Genomic DNA, 27,829 nt, shown 5'->3' with positions numbered 1-27,829 from the left:
CTGTGTATGTAAAATAAAAAATAATAAACACTTAAATAAAAAAAGTAATAAAACACTTCACTGTGCTTTTATTTATTTATTGCAACATTACATAATGTTTTATTAATTTTATTATATGTTATATTTAGTATGTAATTCATTGGTCAGGATTTCTGCAGTATTTTTTCGTTATTGTTAAACTGTTCAGTTAAATAAAAGGATGGAAACAACTCATTTAGTGTTTATTCCAGACATTGTTGTGAACACACTACAGAATAGATAACTAGTAGTTGCCGTCTTGGCCCATTTGATAGGAGTCTAATCGTCCCTTGCAGTCGCGTGCATCCCCTCCCCTCTCCTGACACACACAGACTACACGCGCACTAAAACCATGGCGGATAAACACTAACCGTCACACTTGAGAAATCACACAAAAACGTTTCTCCGCAAGGTAAACAGTCCCCGTCATACCGTCCGTTATAACTGCTAGCATCACTTTATAACTTAGTTTTGTTAAATGTAGAGGGGGAAAAAATACACAAAAAGTGACTCAGAGAGTTGCTAGAGGTTAGCCTTTAGCTAATGCTTATGGTATAAACATTGGAGGTGAAGTGTTGCCTTATAATAACAGAACCCCAAACAAGTATATTTTGCTGTGTTTCTTGTGATCAAGGTCAGTATCTATAGCGTAAAGTAATATGAAGTTGTGAAAAGCAATACGAAACATGGCATGATGCTACACGTAGCATGCGCATATTTGAGAGAGTGAAATTTTCTGTGCTATGTTCTTAAAAGTTTATTTATTTATATCGATAGCTTCACATAAATCGTCCCTGGTGAGTTTAACATGATTTTAAATTTACAAAATAATAAATAAAACGCTTTTATTAGAGTTATCGAATCAAAACACTGTAGCGTCCCAGTGAAATCAGGCTGTAATGCTTGTTGGGCTTGTGAACGAATCCTTTAAGTGAATGAATTGTCCGTTTCCCTGAATCGACTCATATTCAAGCGTGTACGTAGGGTGTAGCTCATCCTGCCGCAAGAAATGAATCTTTTTTTAATGAACTGCTTCAAATGATTCGGGGCGCTGGGATGAATCAAATCCTCGCCACTCCTGCGCTGTCATTTATGGAGAGGGAGGGTCTGTGGGTTTGGCGCTCAAAGGCGCTCTGCTTTTGAACGGAGAACTGGAAAACTGGAAGACAGGAAGCCATCTTTTGAGGTATCTGTACACATACAGTTAGTTTTATTCATTAATTCTGCATTTTGACATAAAGGAGGGCTGTATAGTAACAGAAACGATCACATGCTCGCGAGAAGAATAACTTGTGTTCAGATTTATTGACGGCTGGAAAACGCACGCGTGGTTTAACGGGATCTTTGAGTTGGTATTATTGTTTCCTTACAATTATTTTATGTGTCCTTCAGTTAAATATGGTGGGTTCCGACTCTCTTAAAGTAGCTCTACCTTGTCGTTTGTCACTTCACATTGACCTTTTGGGTCATTGCTGGTTCTTAAGCGTCTGACTCAACGACCCCCTGAGTCATTCTAGGCAGGAAACTGGCAAAGTATTCAAGTTGTGCAAGAAAAATTATGTCATCGTGTAAAGAAGCAGAGACCTGTGACAGCTGAACAGGACACAGATTCACTGCCTGAGAGACACGCAGGCCAGATCGAAACCACCTCAAACAGACACAGATGTAAGAAACTGCTTTAAAATCTCAAATTTGTTATTGTCTTTTGCAGAGAGGTTGGAATAAGCTGGATCATGAAGAAACCTGTACCACAGAAAGGTGATACTCTTATTTGTTTGGTACATTAATATCTATTTACTTAAAAAGAAAAAGAAAAAAATTAACAAATGCAAATAATAATGTAACATTGTCACTATGGCACATTAATATTTTTTCTTCTATAATTTATAGATCTATTATTGATAATGAATTCTATAAATATAATTATAACTTTCTAGATATGAAAAAAAAATGTTTTGTGGTTCTTGACACGTGATGTATTTTAAATACTGTTGTTAAAACACCAAAACTTTAGATGTATGTACACAATTTCACAAAACTATGCAAATTGAAATACCACAGCAAAATATACTAGCTTATAATAATGTTAAGTAATATAAAGTTCAAAATATTATTAAAGACAAGATTATGGTCAATAATAAAAAAGCAAATACACAAATTACAAGCAATAGCGATAAATACAATAGAACAAATATACAAATAAAATTGTGCTTTTCAAGTTTTTCAGATAGGTCTAAGTACGTACTTTTCAGGTAAAAAAAAAAAAAAAAACTTCAAAAATTGATTTAGCAAATGTAACACTGTACAGATGTCCCTGTAGAAGTTATGTTACAAAATGTATTCAGTCAGGAGTAGTACGTTTTTTCTTTCTTTTGTTATTTACAGTATCTAAGTACACAGACAGTAGCTAACCTACTGTGCTGAATTTGATCTACTATATTGACACAAAATCACATCTGATTTTCTCAACAGTTTATGTTCACTTAAGGCATAACCAACTGTTTAGGAGGATACTCGCCAGTTATTTGTATTTTGTATTATTTTAATAATGAACGTTTTAACTGTTATCATGGGATGTATTCTGACTTATGATTCAGGCTTAATAATGAATGTAGATATATTGAAGTGTTTTCCTCTCCCAACAGCTATTGAGTGGAAAGATGGCAAACGGATCAAGCACGCTCGCAGTGGTCGCCCCTCTCGTGTCCCATCACAGTACCAAGGTATTAAACCCACTACACTATAGCTAGTTTGAGTCCGATACCTCAACAGGGATACCTTCAGCATTATAGGAATGTACATCTTAAAGTAGTTACAGAAGAATAAGTTATGTACTAAATGTTTTAGTAGTAATTTTTTAAACTATTCAGGTTTAGATTATATCTCATTGTTTGAGATGTAGATTGAATCATAAGAGTAATTTGATTCTGACATGTTTACCTTTATTTTTAAGGGCATTTCAGTTGGGAGAAGTACCTAAAAGAGAAAGGAGCAGTCGCAGCTCCTTCTCACTGCTTTAGACAGGTGAGTCTTTTCATCCACAAATGCAAATGTGGAGCACATCATTATCATGAACTGTTATAAATGCCATTACTGATTGCAAATTTTTATTCTCAGAGCACAACCCCTCCGGTGAATGAGTTTAAAGCTGGCATGAAGTTGGAAGCTCAGGATCCCAGAAACACTACATCTACCTGCATTGCTACTGTGGTGGGCCTGACGGGCTCCCGCCTCCGCCTGCGGCTGGATGGTAGCGACAACAAGAATGATTTCTGGCGCCTGGTGGACTCCTCAGAAATCCAGCCCATTGGGAATTGTGAGAAGAACGGAGGAATGCTGCAGCCGCCGCTTGGTGAGAAAGACAACACTTCATACAACTTTGTTGTACAATAGACCAGTTTGTCTTGCTTATATATATATATATATATATATATTTATATATTTATATATATATATATATTTATATATTTATATTTATATTTATATATATATATATATATATATTGCATTCCAGACCTTTGAATCTCAAAATTCTAAAACTTGATTATATTTACAAGGAAACATTTTTTTTTTTTTACTTTTACCTCAATAGCTTGTGTTTTCATCATATGATCTCCTAAATTTAGTTATAGCACATTACTTTACATGTTTTTCATGATACAAAAGAGAAGATAATATAGAAACAATATTTTAGTTAAAGCACTTAATATTTCAACAAAGGTAATCAGCAACATCTTTGCTGTTGTAAAAATGTACTTTGATAAAATTTAAGTGATCGTTGACTGCGAATGTTCTGTGTTCTTCCTAGGGTTTCGTTTGAATGCATCATCATGGCCCATGTTTTTATTAAAAACACTCAATGGAGCTGAAATGGCCCCAGCCCGAATCTTTCACAAGGTATCTGTCACAAACAAACACAGTCAATAATCAAAGGTTTAGTTCAATGTATTATTCAAAGATTATTTTAGCATATTCTGGACATTTGACTCTAAAATTAGCAAAGTGTATAAGTTTGCCTTTCGTCTTTTTACTTTTTGCCTGATATGTTTCACTTACTTTTGCCTTCATCTCTTTGGACCTTCAGCAAGAACCACCTGCCCCGGAGCAAAACTGTTTTCAGGTGGGGATGAAGCTGGAGGCAGTGGACAGGAAGAATCCTCACTTCATCTGTCCTGCCACAGTGGGCGCGCTGCGGGGCGTGGAGGTTCTGATCACCTTCGATGGCTGGCGGGGCGCTTTTGATTACTACTGCCGCTACGATTCCAGAGACATCTTTCCAGTCGGCTGGTGTGCACTCACAGGAGACAACCTGCAGCCGCCGGGCACTAAAGGTGTTGATTACTCGTATGAATTCAGATTTTGACTACTGTCAATGAAAGATCAAAATTACATAAAAATACAGCATAACTATATTCAACAATGATAATAATAAATACAAAAAAAATGCATTAAATCAGCATCATATAATGATTTCTGAAAGATCATGTGACACTGAGGATCAAAGATTTTTAGTAATACAGGGGAAAATTCAGCTTTGCCATCACAGGAATAGATTAAATTTAGATTTAATAGAAAACAGTATTTTGTAACAGTATATTTTATAAAGTTACTGTTTTTACTGTTTGATCACACAAATGCAGCTTTGTTTTTTTTTTTATATATAAATCTTACCCCAAACTTTTGAGTTAGAGAGTTGTGCCAATTGTAAATGAGAGATGTGTTAAGTTGAATTTTGGAGATAATGGAAAGCACTTATGCAATTTACATTTATGTACATGCATGTTCATAGTGGATGTTTTTATACCAAAGCAACTGAGTATCTATCAAAACTTACGTTAGCCAGGTATGTTTAATTCATTGGGATTAAGAAGATGTTACTTTAATGATGCAAATGTGACAACACAGAAGTAGAATAAACAAAACAGAAGTAGAATAAACAAAACAAAGAAGAGACAAAAATAGCCTAGGTAGAAAACTGTAAATTAATAACGAGGTAATAACACAAATAAAAAGGGATAATTCACCTGAAAAAGTTTAGAATGACATGAAGGAGAGTAAATGATGACTTTGTTTTTTGGTGGGCTGTTCTTTTAAGCAATAAAGGCATTTGATCAGAGATAACATTGGAGTTTTGGTTTACAAGGAGTTGGCATCCACCCAGCTGGCACTGCTGCAAACCCTGTGCCCAATAGCAGGCCTCGCATTAAAGAGCTGGTGTAACTGTTTGAGTTTGAGACAACACAAGGCCAGCACATTTGGCAGAGGAAGACAAGCCTTGTAAGGCCCTTTAAACAAACACTGAACTTCACGGCTAGTCGGGGTAAGCGAGTTGTTATGGTGTTTTATTTGTGAGTCTTTATGTTTGAAGGAAACTTGGAAAATGTGTAAACATATCAGTCTGGGAAAGAGCCAAAGCAAACTCCATTGTGTTTGTGCTTGAAAGACTTTCAGGGTTAACAGTACTAGAAAGTTGGTTGTTGTGTCACTATCCACAGACTTTAAGACTTTAGAGAGCAGATCGAAACTAAGGGGCAGGAAGGAAGTGAATTGACTGAGAGAGTAAGAGGCCACAAAATTACACACACTGCAAGATCAAGAGCAGACCCTCGTTCAGTGAGATCGTACAAGCTTCATTTCTCTGAGTTGGATGAGTACATTTGCAATCCTGGCCTCACTAACAGGTCCGTAAAACTCTGAAGTGTTTGTTTGTGTTTGCAGTCTTTTGCTATAAATAGATAATTAGATTTTTCTGGTCTTTTTGGCTTACTATAGGTATTTTGTTGTTGAAAAGGAATTGTGATAAATGTTCAATGCATTCATGTGTTCAAAGTTTAAAACTGTTCTTTCTTTCTAGTTTTTTTTCTTCTCAAGAATCTGTTTAACTCACATTTGTGGATCTCTTTCTCTGTCTTTCATTCTCCTCTTCCTTTTTTCTTGCGCTCTCCCTCTCTCTCTCTCTCGCAATTTCTATTCATCTCTGTAGCACTTCAGAGACCACTAGCACCAAAAATGTGTAACAACTAATTTCTTTGTTGAGATGGCTCAAAGAAAAATGGGTCAGCTCTGCACACAAAGCCTGCCTTTCTCGTCTTCTGCTTCTATGTTTGTCACTGTACGTTGTGGTATAATGCCCTATGTAAGCTGTATTTTCCTTCCCTACCAGTTTATTTGTATATAGTGTGTGTGTGTGTGTGTGTGTGTGTGTGTGTGTGTGTGTGTGTGTGTGTGTGTGTGTATATATTTTATTTTATTTATTTATTTATTTTTTGCAGTTGGGTCACCAAGGGCGCTAGGTGCACTTGGTGCCCTACCAGAAGGTGGCATAGAGGGGACAGGCATGCCACCTACACCCGGCAGACCCCCACCCCAGAAGAAACGTAAGCCTGGCCGCAAGAAAACCAAACTATCTGGGCCCTGGGGTCAGAAAGGAGCACTTGGTTCACAGACAGGCCAGCCTGGAAAGGAACTGGAATCTATTAAAATCCCGAAGAAACGAGGCCCCAAACCAGGGAGCAAGGTATAACTGTATTTAAAGTCATTACAGTCAATAGCATGGGAGCCATTAGAGTCTTAACTTTACTGAGAAATTCTTGTTGCACAAGGAAGATAAAATATTCTATACATTTTATATGATCAGCTCAACATGAAGGCTGACAATCCTCAGAATTACTCCGAAATAAGTTTATGGCTAGGTTACATCAGGGCTGTCTTAATGTGCCCTTCCCTAGGGATTTGATACCTGGGTTTCCGTCATGCAAAGTTAAGGGGCGTTTCAAACAAAACATGTTTTTGCATTCCACTGCACTGCTTTTCAATTGTAAATATGCACTACACGGATGCTTTTGACTTTTGCGCTCACATCTCAAGGTGGACGTGTTCTAAAAATCCAGCATTGAAGATGTAAGTAAAAAAATCATTTATTTAGACGGTGTGGGTTTTTTGTCACATCCCACTACTTTTAACACTCGGTGAAGACATCCGTCAGTATTGAACAGAGTTGTTTTTGCAGCTTTATAGGCCTTAAACAGTTAAATACACACTTGTATGCATCAAAATGCCCATCTTAACTACCTCGTAAAACAGTAATTATTAAGTGAAGGCATACAGCTGAGAAAGAAAACATGTTACAGTATATTAGATAGATACAACAGCTCTTATATTGACTGCAGTTCAAAACCCCTGCTGTTTGTCATTGCTGCAGCCACAGGCTCCAGTCAAATGAATGTAGAAGCGGTACAGGTGACGAGGGAGCTTCAGCAGAACATCAGTGAACTGCGGTCAGATTAGATGTTGTCAGGGCGTATGTCAGTAAAAGTTATTTTCCTGTCCTGTCAGCCGTTATACTGTGCTCATCACACATTTTCTTTACTTGCATGCACAAATACAGCGGCGCGTGCTGCAACCTGTACCATTTCATATTAACGTTCAAATTAAACTACAAGCATGTGTGTCAGATCCGCGTCACATTCAGCAGCGGCAGCTCTTAAAGTAATAGCAGCCAGATAACCTAACAACCCAGCTGCTGTGATGACTGTTAATCAAAGAACAAAGAAAAACAGGAAATCAATAACTTTTGTAGCTTTAAATATTCATCTATATTTAATTTAGAATTTAGTGTTTGATAACTTTATTCAATTTCTGTATATTTCCTACTTGCTGAAGGGCACAGGTAAATCTGACATTTATTATAATGGGTTTATTCAAAAATTGTTTCAAGTTCACTTAAATTAGAAGTTATTTTTCAAAGTACATTTTTTTTAAACTGATAGCTGTAATATTGAATGGCTATAGTCAATGGTTAAATATTAAACTATAAAAAAAAGATTAAAAAAATAACAATATAGAAATTTAAATTTCATAGAGACAACATTGGTATTGATATCAGTAATTCATGCCTTCAGTCATTAAAAAAAAGATGCCATTAAACAAATACTATATGTGATTCCTACATTAATTTCAAGATTAAATGTGAAATTATTGCAATTGAAAAGTATATTTAAAAACTTCAATATTAGGTAGGTTTAACTGTTTTTTATATTTATATATTATATTTTTAATGTTTAACCAAAATAGTTTAAATGGGAGTTTGAATGTGTTTTGTATATTTATGTTGTCTTCTAGCTAAGCTGGGCCAAGAGGACAGCTTGGCTTGAAGGAACAATCGGAGGTCCTGGTAGACCTATCAGCAAACCTAGAGGCAAACTGCCAGCCAACTGGCCCCCAAAAGTGCAGCAGAACCCAACAGATCCCATTAAGATCCCAAAAAAGAGAGGCCCCAAACCCGGCAGCAAGGTGCAACTCTTTACTAGAAATCAAAGTGATAATTATAAGGCAGCATCATTATTTATGCAGATTCCTCCTGACCATGTTTATTTGTATATAGAGAAAACCCAGATTGGGACCCAACCCTATTCCCACCTCCCCAAGCACTAGCACTCCAGAACCAGACACCAGCTCAGTTCCGCTGGACAACGCCACCATTCCCGTTGCTGCCTTACAGGCACCTACAGGTACTGAAAGTTTCTCAGATCTTTTCCCAAAAAAATAAATATTTAATTCTTTGTCATATATTGTCTTTGCTAAAAACATCCTGGCAAATACTTGTGTGTCAGTATGTGTCTACCTGAATAAGTATGGGAAAGTGGGTCCGCATCTGGATGCACGCCGTATCCAGTCACTGCCAGATCACTTTGGGCCAGGCCGAGCTTCCTCTGTGCTGCAGCAGTGTGTTCAAGCCTGTGTTGACTGTGCACATAACCAGAGCTCAGTCTTTTCCTGCCTCAAACCAGGCCATGGAGGAGAGCTCATATCAGGTCAGAACGCACAGCCCCTTAAGGCTAATAGAAAATTAACTAAGAGCCTCAAGAGTTCTGGACTTTTTGTTGTCTTGGAAAATATTTAATTGCAATTTTCCTGCAATTACAAATAGATTTTAAAATGCTGATTTGCCGTGCTTTATAGGTTTGCACAGTTTGGCCAACAATTTTGTGATTCGTTTTTAATTAAATATTTTTTACAAAATGAAACTTCCCTATTGTAGTATTTCACTGTAAAAAAAATTGCACTATTTAAGACAAAATAAAATAATTTTACAGTACTAATATTTATGGGAACAGTGCTGTGATTCACTCTAAAACACACAGCGCTTATATTTATTTAATTCAGTTGCAGGCTTTGCTGTTTAATAATCTCACTAAGCCATATTGCAAATTTGTTTTCATTTCAATTAATTTTGCAGCCCTTATTTTAATATGCAGTCCCATTTTACTTTTACAGCCTATTTTGAGCAGCAGCACCACACTCTAACACTGCCAGCAGTGAATAGTGTGACGTATATGCTACGCTTGCTGGAGAAACTCTGTCACAACCTGCACTGTGACCCATTATTTGGCAGTCAGCCCGTCCCCGTGGGAGGACTTCACTATGACAGCCGGATGTACACAGGTCAGCGCTCATGTGTGCAAACACATTTTTGTGCATTCTTTGATCTTACCATTGTATAGATGTTAAAAGAGAGCCTCATGTGGATTGTAGAAAGGAGAAACTTTGGAGAAAGTCTGAATTCTGGACCTGGTCGGGGCACTAAGAGGTTCCTCCAACATGATGCCTACAACAGCAACTCTGCACCGCACAAAATAGCTAAAAACCACCGTCTCTCCTCGGAAGGTATTTCACAATGTTGTTCCCACTGCTAAAACAGCATTTAATTAGTGAACTCCTCTGACATTTGTCGGCCCTCTTTGTAAGTGTTTTTGTATCGTTGTGTTTGATCAGAGCCCTTCCTGATGGAGAATGGGGTTGGCAGCTCGGAGGTGCTGAAGAAAACACACTTGTCCTCTGGACATGTCTTGGCAATGCGTTCCCTTTCTCAAAATAGCAGCACACCGCGGAAACTACATCGTCTGGGCTCAACAGGTATGCAAACTAGCCCATTGTTGAAGATCAGTTATTCACAAAATCACATTGAAAATCTTGATTTCAAATCTAATTAAACTTGAGAATTTGTAAGATTATTTCTAGGTTACTAATAAAACCTAAGCAGATTTGTGACATTGACTCCTTTGTACAAAAGGTCAAATGTAAAGCAATTCAGTCATTTTTCAATTTCATTCAAAAATGGGATTCTGCTAATATCTTTTGTTATGAACAAGTTATTTGTTAATAAAAGATGTAAAATTGAAAATGTTTTGCATTTTAGACTTTTCGATCCCACTGTAAATCTCACTAAATCATGAATTGATTGATTGCCGCCCAGGTTCAGAGCATTTTCTGAGCTCGAGGGAAAGCCCGCGACCCAGTGGACAAGACCCCAACCTGTGGACGGTGGAAGATGTTATGCAGTTCATCAGAGACATTGACCCTCAGCTTGGGCCCCATGCAGACCTCTTCCGTAAACATGTAAGTGAGGAATACAGGGTCTGTTTAAAAAAAAAAAAAAAAGCTGTAATTTTGTTGGACTTTAACTTTTTCATAAAAGTTTGATAAAATTTAAAGTCATAAAAAGTCAGGGGACGGACAAATGACAATTGCTATACAGCCAACTTAAAAAGGCAATAATTTAAGCTTCGGGTCAATTTTCACATCATAGTTCAGATGCATCAATTAGTGATGAAAAAATTGCTGAGCTGGTGGTAACAACACGAGACCGTGCTGCCGCGACTGTCAAGAGCAGCTCGACAGTGTTATGTGTCCCACAGCAGTAGCGTGCCGTCAGCGCAGCTGAAGAGTTCTGTGTTCAAATACATGCAGTAGGCTTAAGCTTGCCGCAAGGCACAGGCAATGGTAATTACCACAAATGTGACGGGGGAAATTGTAAGTAGATATTTGAATTATTTATAGGGGTTGCATGACTACTGATTTCTACTAGTAGATTTAAAAAAAATAAAAAATACTTGAGTTATTCGACTACTAGTGGTTCATGCTACTGTAAATGAAAAGACATCAAATGTTTTTTATTATTTTTATCAATAAACGCTTATTAATTCATAGCCTTATGCAACAATTACATGTGTAAATTGTCAAAACTTTATAAATTATGACATTACATATTTCAATTTTCATGCAACAGCCAGTATTTGTATCTGTATTTGTGTATCAGTATTATTTATTTGTAACAATCACATTTTTCGTCTGCATTCGGATACAACTTTGTACAGTTACTTAATAAGACTGTTCTTTTTTTATAAATATAGTATTTATATTAAATCTATATTCATTGAGTTGAATCGAAATCGAATAGATTTGATAGCTTGTGAATCTAAATCGAATCGATCTGGAACATCTGAATCGATACCCAGCCCTAATTTGAACACGACTGAATCAATTCAATGCGCACATTTATTCACATTATATCATTACACAGAACTCTTTAAAGCGAGTCTTAATGTTTAATGAACTTCACTAAACAAATGTGCTTATTCCATGCAAACCAGCAGAAGATAAAGATGCAAACATGTAGGACAAGTAGAAAATGTATCCGTATCTAAGTTGATTATTAGCCTGCCCTCGAGAGAGAACTGGTTTGGTTTTTGAGAGACTGATGCACAACGCGGCTGTTTGATTGGTGAGCACACTGTGCTTAATCCATTCATTCGTATCATATCGTAGCCTAAGGTTTAAATCATTGCCTCTTAAATAAATACAATAGAACGTGTATGATGTATTATTATAGGTGATATTATTCTTGCCAAGCTATGATTTCTGAGAGATTCACGGAGAGACAACAGCAATGCTTTGTTTGATTTGCGCTCTTTTCACTCATAAAGTTTACATTCATTCACTTCACACTCGTGACTTTAGAGGTCTGTGTATTATATTGCGCTGATACCCTGGCTCAGCTGTTATCTAGCAAACTCCGGACCAGCTTCAGCCGAGTATTCAGGCAGAATTATTCCTTGTCTGTTATTTGTTTTTGAAGCCATTATCCGTGCCATTCCGAATAAGGTATTCGGCTTCAGGCACACCCCTTATTATTACATTACATATATTAATTTTACATGCAACATAGATAAGGTCATAAAAAGTAACAGCTTCACGCAATATTGTAATGCTCCAGTAGTCGATTGTTTCCTACAGCGCCGACTAGTGGTTGGCGACTATTCGACTAATCTATCCAAGCCCTAATTATTTCCTAATAAACTAGTGTTTTCTGAGACGGTGTCACCAGGATGAAGTTGCCAATCCTGACTCGCCATCTCCTCATTAGATGCGCCTTTAGAGAGTTTATGATCATGGATTATGATTATATTTAAAGAGTTTTTATTTTCAATTTATTTCATTAAGTAGTCATTTAAAACTTTATGTAGATATATTTATCATGTCTTTGAAGCATGTTTTTGCTGAGTTTCAGTTCATTTTTGTACTCCTGTTAAAGACGAGATGGCAGAAAGTGCATCATGTTTGTTTTCTTTATTTTATGAAAGCACAAAGTTTTGTTGATATTGTGAGTGCACACAAATAAAAATAGAACCTTTGCAATTACGAATGATTACTCTTATGACCAAAAATGATGGCGTATTCTCCTCCAATGTCCTGCAAAGCATCTCCGCACATATTATTGGATATAGTACACATTTATCAAGGTTTAACATTTAAACATTGTTATATGCTTGACCTGTTTTATATCTATAGATTTGATTTTAGGCAAGTCATGATTATCTGAGAAGGCTAAATTAATCAAACATTCAGTAGGCTCACTGTCTGCTGCTGGCGCTAGGTCATTACTTTAAAAAAACATTTAACCAATGACAATTGCTCCAAACTTTTTTCTAAATTAACAATAATGATAAAAATAAAAAAATAAAACAAAACAAAACAAAATATAATCACTTTGCTATTACATAGAAAACTTAACTATTTTAATAACTGCAACAGTAGTATAAGCTGTTTTGGTAGAAAGGGGGAAAAAATACTGGCTCGTGCTGGTAATTCTGATAAACTGTCAGACACAGGCCAGGCTGTGACCTGAGCGTCTTGGGCCAGGGCCGGACTAAGGCCTAAATCTGATGCCCGTACAGTGCTCTAAATCTTAGCCTCTGACAAAGTTCCAACAGTCACGAGAAAACATTTTGGGGCATGTAGATTTTGTGTCCGGTATCTTCTAACACATGAAAGATGTTCTGTCTTAAAATGCTAAACATTGTCTTTTCTGGGTGATACTCTTCTTTTGCAGGAAATTGATGGCAAAGCTCTCCTCCTGCTCCGCAGTGATGTCATGATGAAATACATGGGGCTGAAGTTGGGTCCTGCCCTTAAACTCACCTTCCACATTGACAGACTGAAACAGGGCCGTTGACATTTATGGCACTTGAATGGGTTTCGACCTTTACCCCTTCTAAGCACATTTGAAGATACACGGCATGCTGGGATCTTTGTGTCCCCCAATACTGTAGCAGGTGTCGGCAAGCTTCAAAGCTCCGCCCATCTCGTTTACCTTTCATTTTGTTCGATAGTCCATTTCTCCAGATTTTAATGCATTCTGTTATTAATTATAGCACTGTTATAATCAGTTTTTATGACTGATATCCTTGCGGTTGTTCTCACGTTACACTTACGGTTGTGTTTGTACCGTATCAGAACATTTCACATGTTCTTACTTGACTGAAGCAGTGAAGTGGACCAGGCTGTTTTTGGGCCTTTATTTGTACGACATACATTTAATTGTATATTATACACCCTACATCAATAAGGGTGTTTTTTGTGGCTTTTTTATACAAGACTAATTTTCTTCAATTAACTGCAGATAAACACTAGACCTCCCCCATAATGCTGGAAATCAGTCTGGCCTGACACCTCAGAGACCATTACTCATCCTCCATACTTTATACACATAACACATTTAGGAATTTAGATGCAGTACACTAGACTTAAGAGCATGCAAAATTACTTAAGAACAAATATGGCCTACAGGATATGATGTCATACTCTACCATCTGTTTGAATCTATTGTACCTGACAATTAACAATGCATTCATAATGTCATATTATCTGCTCCACTTTACAGCAACACTGCTGACAATACAGTGTTAAAGTAATTATTCTTTGCATTCCATTGGTCCAAAAGGTAAATGTGTGACATTTAGATCCACTGTTGGTCAGATGTCTTTTGTCATACCAATTAGCAGTTCAAAGCAAAGCACACGACTTAGTAAACTAGCTTTCACATGTTCAAATATGACAGGAAGTCTAGTATGGCCGCACCTATTATACACTCTGCCTGTATTTTGTATCGTGTTGATGTTTACATTGTCTTTGTTATTTGTACTTTTATACAATATTGTAGAGTGCATACGTTGACAGCGTTATACTCTAAGCTTCAATTAAAAATATGGAGCTTTTCTTCTGTTGTTTTTTTCATGACTTTAGTTCATATGGGGTCATATGATGCGATTTCAAGCTCTTGGTGCATGAAGAAGATCTTTAAAGTTGGAAAGACTAAAGTCTCAAATCCAAAGAGAAATTCTTTATCAAAGTTAAGACTCTGCCACGCCCCCTTAAAACGGCTCTTTCAAACACGTCCCCACATGTCTACGTCACTATGTGGAAATATTTGCGTAATGCTGCCCAAATGTTAATGCAAAGAAAGAAGGCGTGGTTTCGGTAACTGCAGTTAGTGTTGAAGCAGCCAAGTCAGGGAGATGCTGAGTGTATCTAGGAGAAAGCAAAAGCACTTCATTTGGCCTTCCGAAAGTAGATGCATTTAGGAATCTTTAAGATTAGTTACAACAGACAAGCAACGCATTTTATGGACGATGGTTTCGTAAATCTAGGAGAGGAGGTAATTCTGACTTTGCTACAGACAATCTGGTGCTTCTGAATCAGCTACTGTAAGTATGTTTTGTTATTAGTTTTAAGTATTTGCTACTGACTTCAAATGCGGAGTTTTTTCACACAGTGGAGTCAGTTGTCTTAACCACCCATGGCTTGTATACTGCAAACACATACATGCTTCATCATTCTGTCACGTGACTCTGTTCCCCTTTCAGGCTTTAAATGATGGTAAAACTAAAGACATTATTAACTGTCTTTACATTTATTTTGAAAGAAGCTCGCGATTATGGAAAGGGGCGTTACATTTCAGACAAGTGCTTGCGGTGTTCAGCCAGTCACAATGCACTTGGTCAGTTGGCCAATCAGAGCAGACTGCACTTTTCGGAAGGAGGGACTTTGTAGAAAATGATGCGTTTGAGAGAGGCGGGACATAGAGGACCTACAATAATGTACAGTATTTGAAAAATAATGTTTTTTAACATTAAAGCATGTCAACATTCTGTTACACCAAATACGCACAAAAAAAATCTTTAAAAAGCATCATATGAACCCTTTAATGTTTTCTAGTTTTTGATAGAATGCATACTGTTATTTCACTTCATTACAAAAATGGACTTATTATAACCTCAAACTTTATTGCATTAAAATAAAATTAAACAAATTAGGGTTTTAAACTAATTAGATCTCAAATTTTACTTTACACTTTCTGAAATGTAAATGCCCACCACTGTCTATGTATACTAAGAACAAAAACAGTAAGACTTTGAGCTGACTTCTACTGTATTTATGTAAAGTGCTGGTTCACTACCTCTATCAACCACATGGGGGCAGCACAACCATTATTGGTCTCTTTTCTATTTTTAAGCTTGCTTGCTGAAAAGCACATAGACCAGATCTTTTATAAAAAATAGTATCTATGTTCTTTACAGTCTTGAAGATAGTTTAAAATATATATATCATGTTTGGTATGAACCATATGAAACTTATATTTGGTCAGGAAATTTTTGTAGAAAAACAAAAACAAATAGAATATAGCAAATCAAAATTAATCCAACGGTTGTCAATAATTACCTTGTTTCTGAGTGCCACAGCTATAGTGAAAGTGCACTTGTGGCGGTTTTCACTGACTGACACGAGTACACGTAGAGAGCCGAGTTGAGGGATGTCACATACTGTAAATCTTACCACATTCTCAAAAACAGGAAGGTGTCTTTCAGGGAGGGTGCAACACTGTTGACCAAATCCCTCAGTAACAGTCAGTATGTGTGCACACTACGGTACACAAATACAGTGAGAATAACATAGTCATGTGACTTACAAATCCCTGTGTAGTTTGTGGAAAACCCCTCTCCATCATACTAGCTGAACCAACATGTTACAGAAACGTTTTGGAGTTTCAGTGTGCTCTCTGCGTGATTACAACCAGTCCAGATTTTAGTCAGACCGAATCTGTTTACATCAGCTCTTCAAGTGTGTGTACTTTGATTAAATGTGCTGGAGCGTACTGTTCCTTTCCAAAAACCCCAGTGGTTTTGCTCAGGCTGTGCTGTCTAGATGTCCTCAAGGTTTTATCTTAAATTAAGATATTATAGAGAAATGGAGTTCAACTGTAAGCAAATACACCCTTGTTGAAAGATTTTACAGTGTTTCTTCTCAAAACTGATTCCTCATGTCAACATCTTCCATGTTCACGTCACACCATTCAATACACTTTGATACTAGCATGTAGCTAAACGAAGTATTCTAAGTATTTCTGAACACTCCCCATCCATCTTTGGTCATACAAAACAAATAGTACTGTCCCAAGCTAACACCATTGGTGGGGCAAATGTTGCTATGTTGGGCTGGTCAAAAAATAAATACATTGTTTTGATAGCACCAACGTTTTTACAACCTTCAGGGGACAAACCTACAAATGGAGACAATTGGTGTGCCCCAAAATGCGTGCTTATGCACTATTCTATTAAATTTTGTAGTATAAATGGTGCGAGTAGTGTGTTCACACTGAAAATTACAAAAATAAAAACTACACTTTAAATACCCAGATGATGCATGTAACAAATTAAACCTTCATAATCATCGGGAAGAAGGAGACGGGAACCGGCTGAAAATCAAATCAAACTTTAAAAAACAAAATAAACACAAACCAGCGCGTCAGCCCCTCACGGACGACTGACGCGCACAATCAAAATCAAAACACAAACTAAAATCCAGGCCTGGTCCTCTCTCGTCCTTCACTGTCGTCGCTCCTGTTTTATATCCTTCCATCTCCTCCGTGGGACTCAAGACCGGTGGGTCGAGCATGTGTCGCTCATTTCCAATCACTCCACCGGCCTCGCTCCTGTGCCCATGGCTCTCGGCCCCGCCCCACTCGTCACAATGCACTTAATTAAATAACCAGAAAAAAAAATGTGGAATGTTGGACACGTCATGGACTCAGCTGTAGCTATCAGAATCAGATTATTAATGACAAAATAACCTTATAAAATTCATACACTACATGGTCAAGTACATAAGTACATATAAGTGCATAGTGTATAGTGCATCATTCGGGATGCAGTTAACAATTGTATCATTTTAAAAAAACATGCAATTTTTTAAGTTCAAGTTTTCTGGCCCTCAAAAGCGTTGTTGTGTAAATGAAAAGCCAAAAATGCCAACGGTGTGTTATAAATGCCCCTCAGTGATTGAAAAAGTCCATAATATGTCACCAGAAAGAAGTCATGTGAGGTCAAAATTAAAATAATAATAAATAAAAAAAAACATAAGATGAATCATTCACAATAAATCAATTATATGCATTTAGAAAATAGATAGAATTTCCATTTCATGGTTCCATTATTTATTTTTTTATTTTATTTTTTGGTTGACAACCATTACGCTCTTGTGGCTATACTTTGGAAATAATGTGGATTTTTATCTTTATCCCGCATTCTAATTGTGTTTTACTAATCAAGTCATTATTTTCAATAGTCTGTGAAAGCTTAATTTGTATTGAACCCAGAACATTCTTTAAACACCTCATATCTGCTCCACAGAGGACCATCAAGATGTGTCAAGAACCACAGAATCCAAACTGTGATTTTCAGTCTTTGCGATCACACCGAGTATATTTAGAATTCAAGAGTATCCAGCAAACCCAGTGGTATCCAATCAGAAGAGCAGACAGGTGCTTTCTCAGCCAGACATGCTACAAATATAAAAATGTGTCTGTCAGGCTCCTAGAATATTCTGAATGCTTAGAGCGCCGGCACACTGTTGTGTGCCAGAGGGTGCTAGGTTAGCTTCTAGCATCTGTGATACGGGTTTTGACCACTTCCAGTCCCCACTCAGTGTTTTTACAGCTTTATAGTTCACCTACTACTGTTTCACATCTCATTTCAGAAACCATGTTTCTTGCTGATGTTTGGGAAATGCTGCAGAGTCGTACGTCACTTGTCAGCATGATAGTAATCTCTAGCAGGCAATATCAAAACCCACATGGCTTTCTCAATCTGCTCCGTCTCGACCTGCCAAAACAGTGTGCTTGAGTCTCTGCCACGGCGCTCTGGAGACATTCAGAGCACACACTTGGATGACCTCACCTGGATAGCTCATGTTCAAAGGCGTCCATCTGCCCATAGGCTGCTTATGCTAGAAATTGACATTCTTAGAGCTAAGGGATATCGGTAGTTGAGTGCTCAGCGATGAATAGCTTAAAGCCACCCCCACAGACACACACACATACATGCACAACACTGAACAAACAACAAACAGTGCCACTCCTACCTCGGCTTGTTGAAGCTGGCCTGGCTGAGAGGTAAGCTTCACACAGGAAAATGAATCATTTACACAGTGCCCTTAACTTCAAAAGCCCAAGGCAATAAACAGTGGAAGGGGAAGGGAACAATGGGAGCAGAGCGAAGAGAATCTCCAGCGATTTTAGCTGTCAAACACTCTTGGTGCCACGGCCTGCCTAAACATGTGTGGCATCATTTGCACCTACATAATGAAGATATTGATGAACGTGTGAAGACCTGTGATGGACCAAAACATGAATATTCATAGTTAAAGGTAGTTATGGTTAGTTCTGTAGCTAGAGCTGGTCTGAGTGACTCTCAATTAGGGTTGCTGGCTGGCAGTCAGGCGAAACAAGAGCAGGAAGTGTGGTCCATCACAATCAATTTCTTGCGTACGTTCACGCATGAATGGTCAGCGTGGGGGTAAAACCAATTGAAGTCCAAAAAACATGTTTTTATTTGAAAGACAGTCAGTTGGCAGAAGGAAAAACATGTTGATGCACGCTCCACCCATTGATCCCTTCCTGTATTTTTCTCTCTCATATAATGATCTAAAGCTGATATAGGCTTATTAGATCACATGCTTTGTGATCTAATAAATCTTTGGCTTGAAAGGATCGGAAAGGTGTTTGCAGCCTGGTGCCATAAGAGAACCATGTGCTGTGGTTCTTCAGAAAACCTTCTTCAAAGAACCCAGGTGGGCTTCATGTTTGCTGGTTTACACATGATGCAACTTGCAACAATATGCTAAAGAATTTATGAATTCAAACTTTTTTGTAAATCCAAAGAACCAAACAGCCAAATAAAAAAATCTACAGAAATACAAAAGGTTCTTAATAAGAAGATCAATAACATAAAGCAATAGTTAACATGTTGTTCCAAATCTGTATGACTTTCTCTCTTGTGTAGAGAAGAAAATGTTTTTTTTAGAATTGTCTCTGTAGCGTTATTTTATTTTATTTTTTGTCCATTCAATGGCCACCAAATCTGGTTACCAGCATTCTTCAAAATATCTCCTTATCTTCTTTCCCACACAAAGTCAACCAGGTTTAGAATGACATGAGAGTGAGTAAATGATGACAGAATTGTCATTTCTTGGGTCAGTATTGTTATGTACCATATCTTTTAATTATTTGGTCAGAAATGTTCTCGAAGTCAGGAATTACTGCTTCGAATCCTTCTAATGAATCAATCAACTGAATCAACTCACCGAATCATACTGACCGCTCGCGTCATTATTTAAATTAGCTACTGTTTAATATAGCCACTGCTTTTGCTCGCTGGGCTGTCAGATATCGTTTGCAGACATTTCACTACAGTATTTAATTAATTGTTCTTTGAAAAAATTATCAAATCTCCTCTCCTTCTAGACAGAGACATGAAATAGTAAACACCTCAGCCGCAAACTGTTGTCATGAAAGCTGTGTAAGAGAGAAATGGCTGACTGTGTGATATGTTGAAGAGGGGTGGTCTCCAGGATCCTTCATGGCTACTGGGTAAAACCCTACACAGAATTTCCCAGACTACTCTTCTCAATTTCAGTAAGTGACTCCCCCACCCCCACCCAACCGAGACATTTCTTGTTTTGGACCTTGTCATTTTCTCATTCTTCTGAATCCAAAGCTGTTCAGAGAGCTCAGTGTCTGTTCTTGTGTATGTTTAGAGATTATTGTGGGTGGCCTCAGAAAGAGACAGCAAAAAACAGTCAACAGTACATGTCTCCTGTCACACCCTGCTTAGTGTATGTCTAGTCTAGTTCCCCAGAACAGTTTGACAAAGAGAAAATATATGATGGCGTAATCTAAAAGGCTTTAGTACTCCAAGTTTTCATAGAAAAGTTCATTATGATAAATTGTTGTTCCATTGCATTATTTTCTATACAAAACAATTAGCTAATAGCTGACAGTAATAATCGGTCACACCCAATTCTTATCTAATAGGCGGATGAGTGATGCCATATGGCTGAAGACACCCAGGGATGTTACATGTTATAATGTTCTCATTCACACAATAGTTGTATGTTCCATCACCTAAGAAAGTAACCACGCACACCTTCCCTCTCCCTGTTGTGCACACACACCTATATTTATCTTATTAAATTGCAAAGTTCACAAAGACAGCTGAATTTCCCAGAGAAGAGGTGAGATTACCGATACATCTTTGAACTGAAAACCCCTACTTTTCATTTCAAAAGTGTGCAGTCGAAATTCTTTTGAGCTGTTTCGATCTGTAAACGTTGGATTAAATGTCACTTGGCACATGTTACTGTTACAACTTGATTACAGTGTACTCATGTACAATCAAAACATTCAGGTCATTCAGGTGCATTTTTTAAAAGTTTTAAAAAGCTTTTAAACAAAAATCATCTGTCATATAGGGTTTTAAAGTGTTAGTCCAACAAAAAATAATACTTTTATATACTATAAAACATTTGGGGATTTTTTTATGGTTTTGAAAGAAATATATATATATATATATATTTTTTTTTATGTAATTCATTCCTGTGATGGTAAAGCTGAATTTTCAGCAGCCATTTAACGTCACATGATCCTTCAAAAATCATTACAGTGTAATGATTTGGTGCTCAAGAAACCATTGTTATTATCAGTGTTGAAAAACATTTTGTGGAAACCAGGATCCATATTTTTCAGGATGATCTGATGAAAAGTTGTTCAAAATTACAACATTTATTTGGAATAGAAATTTGTAAAAAATTATAAATAATTGTTCTGTTACTTTTAAACAATTTAACGAGTCCTTGCTGAATCGAAGTATTAGTTATTGTTAAAATCGTACCTCAAAATTTTGAATGGATGTGTATGTTAATAAAACTAAAAAACTAAACTAAACATGTATGAAAAATCATTTTAAGTGCCCCATCTCCCATTTCTAACCCATCTCATTTATAAATATAGCTACATTTTATTGCTCAAAATAAATAGAATCTCCAAACAAAAATGACTCTTCTGTATCAGTTTGGATAGATCTAGAGGATCAATCTGTTAGAAATTAGAAATCATATACATGAAGACATTGTGAATGTGAATTTATACTCATTCAGTCACACCATGTTAATTCACAATACATAAGCTTCTAATTTTGCTGTTTATGGGTCCAAGACTAGGCATCAAGACCATTTGAAGGAAACGGCACCAACTTCATCTCAAAAACAAATCAGAGACTAACAAACCGTATAGATTTTGAAAATAAACAGGGTGGAGCCAACACTGAAACACTCTGATGGTGTCTGTTAGTTCATTCCTGGGATTCACCATCCACAGGCATTCATTTTGTATTAATAAGGCTTGTTCTGATACCAGAGCAATCAAAGAGGAATCCAATGCAAGTGCTACTACACAGTAACCGTATTGACTTTCTTCGAGCCCTTCCTCCGCTGAGGAGGAACAGGAAGTGACAGTGGAGCGTTAACGGCTTGTCACTGCAATCTTCACCCTTCCCCCCACCCAAACCCCCTCACCACAGTATGTCCGTAAATGGACAACACTTTGCCCTCTGTTCCCATTACAAAAACACAGGCCCAGGGTTCACATAAAGACTTGTAATGTCAAGGTAAGCACAGATTAACCTGGACAATTTCCACTACCTCCCCCATACACACCTTTATTATATCTGAAAGTAGGTAAAAGGTTGTTGCAGACTTGTATATAAGACCTAATAAGTACATACAAATGGAGAAAGTAGCTATTGCAGCACAATTCAACCACTTTACACCAAGCATGAAACTACTTTAACTAACAAAGGTTAGTCATTGGGTTCTCAGAACTGTCACTAGTCTAAGCAACAGCTTTTAACGAGAGTTATAGTAATTGTTTTCAATAGCATATTTCAGGTTAACACCATGTATAGTCAACCCTCTCAAAATTAAAGCCACTTAATTCACCTTTGTGCTGTTACAAACCTTTATGACTTCCATCTCCATAACACAAATGATAATTTGACCTATGTTGTTACACAATTATTGAGATCCAAAAATGGATCAAAATGAATTTAATTGTATGGAGAAAAGAGACAACCTAACACCACAAACATTTCAAAGTAACTGGTCGGTTCCATAAAATAAGAAAGAAATGCATACATTTTGGAACAACAGGAGGATGAATTGTAATTTTTTAATGAACTATCCCTTTTATGATAATGGTGGATAACTAGTGAAGTAACTGCTTTAACCAAGCAAGATTGTAATTAAAAACATTTCAACGAGTAAACTTCTATAGTTTGATATGACATTGTAACTAATCAAATAAAGCTAATCCAAGCTTCATATTTTAGAACTTTTCTGAACGCTTTTAACAAATATACATGCTTCACTCACCCCTTTTCATTTCCGAAAATAAGATAAGAGACTGATGAAAAATTAGGCCAGCGTTAAAAAACCTGACCATCTTTATTACAAGTCACACATAGGTTTGAGCCCTCTTGGACTCTTGGGGTGGGGTTTGGGGAGACAAATAAATAAAAGCAACTTGATTTAAGGCAATTCTAAAGCTTAGACAGACCAGTTGTATCACGACAGGCGTTAACCACTATTGTAAACAAGCAGAGGTTTGGGTTTGCTGAAACTTTACAGTCAAACAAAACATCAGACTTACAGTTTGGGTCTGATTAACAAAGTTCTCAGTCTAAGTGATCAATAACAACAGTTCAGCAATACCATTCTGGGAGTTTCCCCATAAACCACAGGTTCTTAATGTCATTGCTTTTTTGTTCTATGTTAATACATCTGATAAGCAATAAATAAATACATTTTTAAATCTAAAACTGCATTGAAGACAAATAAGGTTTGAGTGTCTTTACATTGCACCAAGTTCACAGTTCTGAAGTGTTGTTACATTCATCCATGGATCGCCGCTCGGCGTTCCAGACAGAATCAGAACTGCAGTCCTGATAGGAGCTTGACCACCCGTTTCTGTGGACAAAGAGACATCGATCACCTCTTGTCCTGGTGATGGCGATCCCAAAAAAATAGATCGAAAGAGTAACTTCTGCTGCCCATATCGCCTTCAAGCGTCCATATGTTCCAGTCTTAGCAGCTAACGGTGCTTGGCTGCTGTTTGCTCACAAAGTCCGAGATAAAGTCAAACTCGTTCTGTCCTAGAAAGAGTTCAGGGAGTTCCTGCACCCTGTCCAGTCCTAGTTCCATGACCAGCGATGTCAACACTTCCTCGTCAATCAGATCGGCATCCATGCCATTGAGACTGAGAGCCGGGCCGGCCATATGCTGCATGTTGCTCAACTGGGCCTGACCCATGCGGAACTGTGCCCCACTCCCCATGTGGTTGCCATTCATGTGTCCCAGAGGGTGTCCATGGTACTGGGTGTTGAGTTTCTGAAGGTGCATGCTAGCCATGAGCTGTTGGGAAGTGAGACCCCCGCTCATGTACTGTTGTTGTTGTTGCTGTTGTTGTTGTGGCGGAGGCTGTTGCTGCTGCACTTGGTGCATGTGGTGGTGCTGTTGGTGCTGCTGAACGTGATGTTGCTGCTGCTGGCCCTGGTTGTTGAACATCATGTTAGTTGACTGCATTTGGTGGTGACCCATCTGTCCATTCATAGGCCCCACCATGTTGGCCCTCTGGCGCATGGCAGCCTCCAGGTTTCCCTGAGGCCCCGCTCCATAGTGCATCATCTGTCCATTGGGCATTGCTCTCAGCCCGGGCTGGGGTGCATGCTGCTGGGGGCCCGCCTGCAGGCCTCCATTCATGCCCATCCGGTAGCCATGCAGACCCCCGTTACCCTGTCCGTGGTTCATGGGCATCATCATGTGCTCTGCCATAAAATTTCCTTTCAATGAAACAGATTATATTGGGTTTAGAATTGGACTATTGACAACAAAAAGCAAGTTGTTTTACTCTCAGCCAAACTGATAAATGTAAATGAGTCCAGATGAATTGACCACAAGTTCTATAAATGCAAAGAGAAATCTAACAGTTGTAATGCAAAATTTAGCAAAGAATTTCCAGTCTCATTGGACAGGTAGGAGAGATGTCTTTTTGCACCCTTCAGCCCACCTGACTGCCTACTACTAACACACTACTACCTCTTAAATCTCAATGATGCACATCCAAGCAGCACTTCTGAAATTAAATGGAGTATTATTTTCAGTATTTATTTCAGTACTAAAGCTTTCACACAGCCTCCATCTAAATAAATTCAAAGTATATTTTTAAACACTAGATCTATACAATGAGGATAACTGAAAATGCATTTTAATTAAAGCCTTACATTTAAGAAAAAAAATATTACTCGTCATTTTTTATATTATATCCTGTACTTTACACACAGAAATGTAAAGAATGCACAGCATAAATCCAAAGAAAGTCACCGTGCAGCGAAGCAAACAATGGATCTGCCACCCTGAGCTTTAAATTACTGGCGCCGTCATAAAACCTAGTGAGCTGCCTACCTAGACAGCATTTTGGGCATCGCAAGCGCGTAAAATGCCACAAGCGCTAATGACGACTAAAATGCTGTCTAGATAGGCGGCACACTGCGTTTTAAGACACAGTCCGTGAGTTTCTCAAGCGGTTTGAATCTCTTACCCCGTGTCCTGTGCTCAGTGACTCCGCAGCTGCAGGGCAAATTCGCTTTATCTGTTCCAAAGCCTCTGAAGTATTACACTTTGTATTCCGCAAGGTGAAGCTTCATACTCCAGCGGACCGACGCACAAAAGAGCGCTGCTCACTATCTTCAAACGAGAGAGAGAGAGTGTGTGTGTGTTTTCTGGGTCAACTCCACGGGCTTATATACATGAGAAAACGGAGAGGTGGAGCTATCGTTCACTTCATCCTTTGTTGCCATTGGCCCTGCTGTTTAATATAAGTGTGCATAGAATCCTCCCGCGGTTTCAAACACTGGCCAATTTCTGTCTACAGTTGAGTTGTTTTTCTGTTTCTGATTTAATTTGAACAGGAAATCCCTTCAGAAGAAGCTGATCTGTTTGACTTTAAGTGAAGCTTAAGGGCAAGAGATAGATAGATAGATAGATAGATAGATAGATAGATAGATAGATAGATAGATAGATAGATAGATAGATAGATAGATAGATAGATAGATAGATAGATAGATTAAGTTGTAAATAAAACATATTGGAGAACAATTTACAAGTAGGCTACATTTTCAGTGTTTCTACTTCAGTATTTAATGTTTAATTCAATGCGTTACTTTGTTATTTGTTTCTTTGTTATTTGTTTCTTTGTAATTAATTGTGTAATTTACAAGCAATTTCTTCAGTGAAATTTTTGTATTTTCCTTAACTTTTTTTCAGTATTGTTAGTAGGTCTGCAAAACTAATCGAATTTCTAATTACATTACAATTAATGATGTCACAATTACTTAATTGTTCAAAGCAGAAATTAATCGTTCAAAGTCCACTTATGTTATTCTGCGTGCTTAAGATGCGTTTTTATTTCTACATGTCATCTCAAGGGTTTTCCCCATTGTTTTGATTTTAGTTTTATTATACCATTATAATACCATTTATTTTATTTTATTTTTTACTTTTTTATAATTTAAAGAAGAAACCAGTTCAATGTTGCCATTTGAGGAATACTATAATAGTTTTTCAGTTAGAGTGTTTTCAGCTTGTTTATTTTCATATAAAAATAAGTCATGCAGTTGCATCAAACAATGGTATATAAACAAAATTCAAGGTCAGTTGTGATAATTGTAATTAATAATCGCAATTACAATTTCAAGACATAACCGTGCAGCCTTGTTAGATAGATTTACAATCTTGATGCTGAATACAGTTTCAATAGTCTTTCAATAACTCTTCTTGCATCTAACCATAGATTTAAAAAACACATCCGCTCTGATTGAAGACAAAACATTTTTAGATTAACAATCCTATTGTTTATTAGTCTAGTTTAATAAATGTCCTTACGTGTTGTTCTCCAGAGCTGTTTTTGTTTTGGTCATTGTGAGTGCTTATACATTAGTGTGAGTGTGTGTGATCTGGCGTCTCTGTGGCAGTCTATGTGACCCAGTGCTCGCGCTGCTGGGTGTGAGAGAGAGAGGGGAGGGGAAAGGAATGCTTGTGCTATTCTGGGCCCCCGGCTGGAGTGGTGGTGGTCCAAACCTGGGCTGCATGTGCAAGTCATTGGAAGTTGCAGAGCACAAGGTAAATAGTGGGGTAGCTTCCTACTGTTTCAGATCCGATGATCTTGATGAAGATGGTGTTACATACCAAACTGGACCCTGATTACTTGCTCTGAACACAACAACACTGGGCTTGTCTGTTAGAGAGAACAGTGAATCAACATTCTCTGTTTTGTCACAATAGCTCTCTGTTTACTCAGAGGTCAACACTGGTCAGAGCAAAGCCTCACACCTCTAAAGTGCATTATCTCTTGACAAATTAACATTTCAATTCCTGTGTCTTTGTTTTGTGTTATTACCAAGACCTTGGGTGTAATTTGTATGATAATCTGTTCACACCTTCAACAGCTTGCTGCACTTCTAAACTGTTAAAGACTAATTTCGTTGCGTTAGGAAATATGGGACAGAAGTCACATCACATTATAGGTCAAAGATAAGTTATCATGATAACTAATTATAAACTAACAATCCACACTAGCCCAAGTAAAAAGTTCAGCTTGTACAAAACTGTGCAACAAGATCATCTTCGGTAACACCAGCGGGTTCTTCATTGTTCCTTCCTTTTCATTGTTTATCTGGATACCAATGGTCATCTGGAAACACAGTTGAAAACTGTGTATGTTGGGTTTGCTCATGATTATAATACTAGTCACATTATTATGGATCATCTAGCATTACCATATTCAAATCCTCGAAGAAAGAATTGAGCTTCTGCTGCGTTTTTAAAAAGTTTCACTTAAGTTATAAACGGAAGCTTTTTCAAAATCATTCGCATTTACACTTATCCTAGAAAACGGCCAAAAACCCCCAAATGCTGTTGTTGTGTAAACGAACATGGAAAAACGCATAAAAGTTTCCAGTTTTTGGCTGAAAACATTGTTGTGTAAACCCTTAATTACTTAATTAAAATTACATATCATTTTTGTAGTAGCTTTTATGGGTAGTTTTTGATTGTTTTGTTGTATATAAATTTTTGTCAAGAAATTTAATAAATTTTTTATGGAGGGAGATGACGTAATGTCCATATACTTCTTTAAATCAAACTAAAATTTTGATAAAATTTGAATGAACATATAAAGGAAATTACTTTTTTTTTTTTTTTTTACTTATGCTTTTCCTTCACTGGTTCATTTGAAATGATCCTGCAG

At 37.4% G+C, this 27,829-nt stretch overlaps 2 protein-coding genes across 4 annotated transcripts; one reads left to right on the top strand and one right to left on the bottom strand.

Moving 5' to 3' along the window:
- The first annotated feature begins 405 nt into the window (after positions 1-405).
- On the top strand, positions 406-14,359 carry LOC132158683 (polycomb protein SCMH1-like). Of its 3 annotated transcripts, none has more exons than XM_059568205.1 (16): positions 406-430; positions 1,732-1,776; positions 2,664-2,741; positions 2,972-3,042; positions 3,136-3,370; positions 3,827-3,915; positions 4,103-4,349; positions 6,291-6,535; positions 8,140-8,310; positions 8,402-8,528; positions 8,631-8,831; positions 9,295-9,462; positions 9,553-9,684; positions 9,793-9,933; positions 10,274-10,416; positions 13,190-14,359. In XM_059568205.1, exons 2-16 carry the CDS (start codon positions 1,752-1,754, stop codon positions 13,310-13,312), a joined length of 2,196 nt encoding a protein of 731 aa, XP_059424188.1. In that variant the 5' UTR covers positions 406-430; positions 1,732-1,751; the 3' UTR covers positions 13,313-14,359. The 3 variants fall into 3 exon arrangements, with proteins under 3 accessions (XP_059424188.1, XP_059424187.1, XP_059424189.1); XM_059568204.1 differs by lacking the exon at positions 406-430 and adding an exon at positions 1,037-1,204; XM_059568206.1 differs by lacking the exon at positions 406-430 and adding an exon at positions 1,350-1,370 and having other exon boundaries at positions 1,730-1,776.
- An 8,577-nt stretch (positions 14,360-22,936) lies between these two features.
- On the bottom strand, positions 22,937-25,310 carry LOC132158682 (cbp/p300-interacting transactivator 3-like). The gene is made up of 2 exons (XM_059568203.1): positions 25,124-25,310; positions 22,937-24,365 (listed from the first exon to the last, which is right to left on the bottom strand). The coding sequence occupies exon 2, from the start codon at positions 24,355-24,357 to the stop codon at positions 23,611-23,613; it is 747 nt and encodes a 248-aa protein (XP_059424186.1). The 5' UTR covers positions 24,358-24,365; positions 25,124-25,310; the 3' UTR covers positions 22,937-23,610.
- Between the last annotated feature and the right edge of the window lie 2,519 nt (positions 25,311-27,829).

This window comes from Carassius carassius, chromosome 15 (assembly GCF_963082965.1).
Source record: "Carassius carassius chromosome 15, fCarCar2.1, whole genome shotgun sequence".
Lineage (NCBI taxonomy): Eukaryota > Metazoa > Chordata > Actinopteri > Cypriniformes > Cyprinidae > Carassius > Carassius carassius.
Note: the sequence above shows the minus strand (reverse complement) of the source record. Positions and strands in the feature narration are given on the sequence as shown.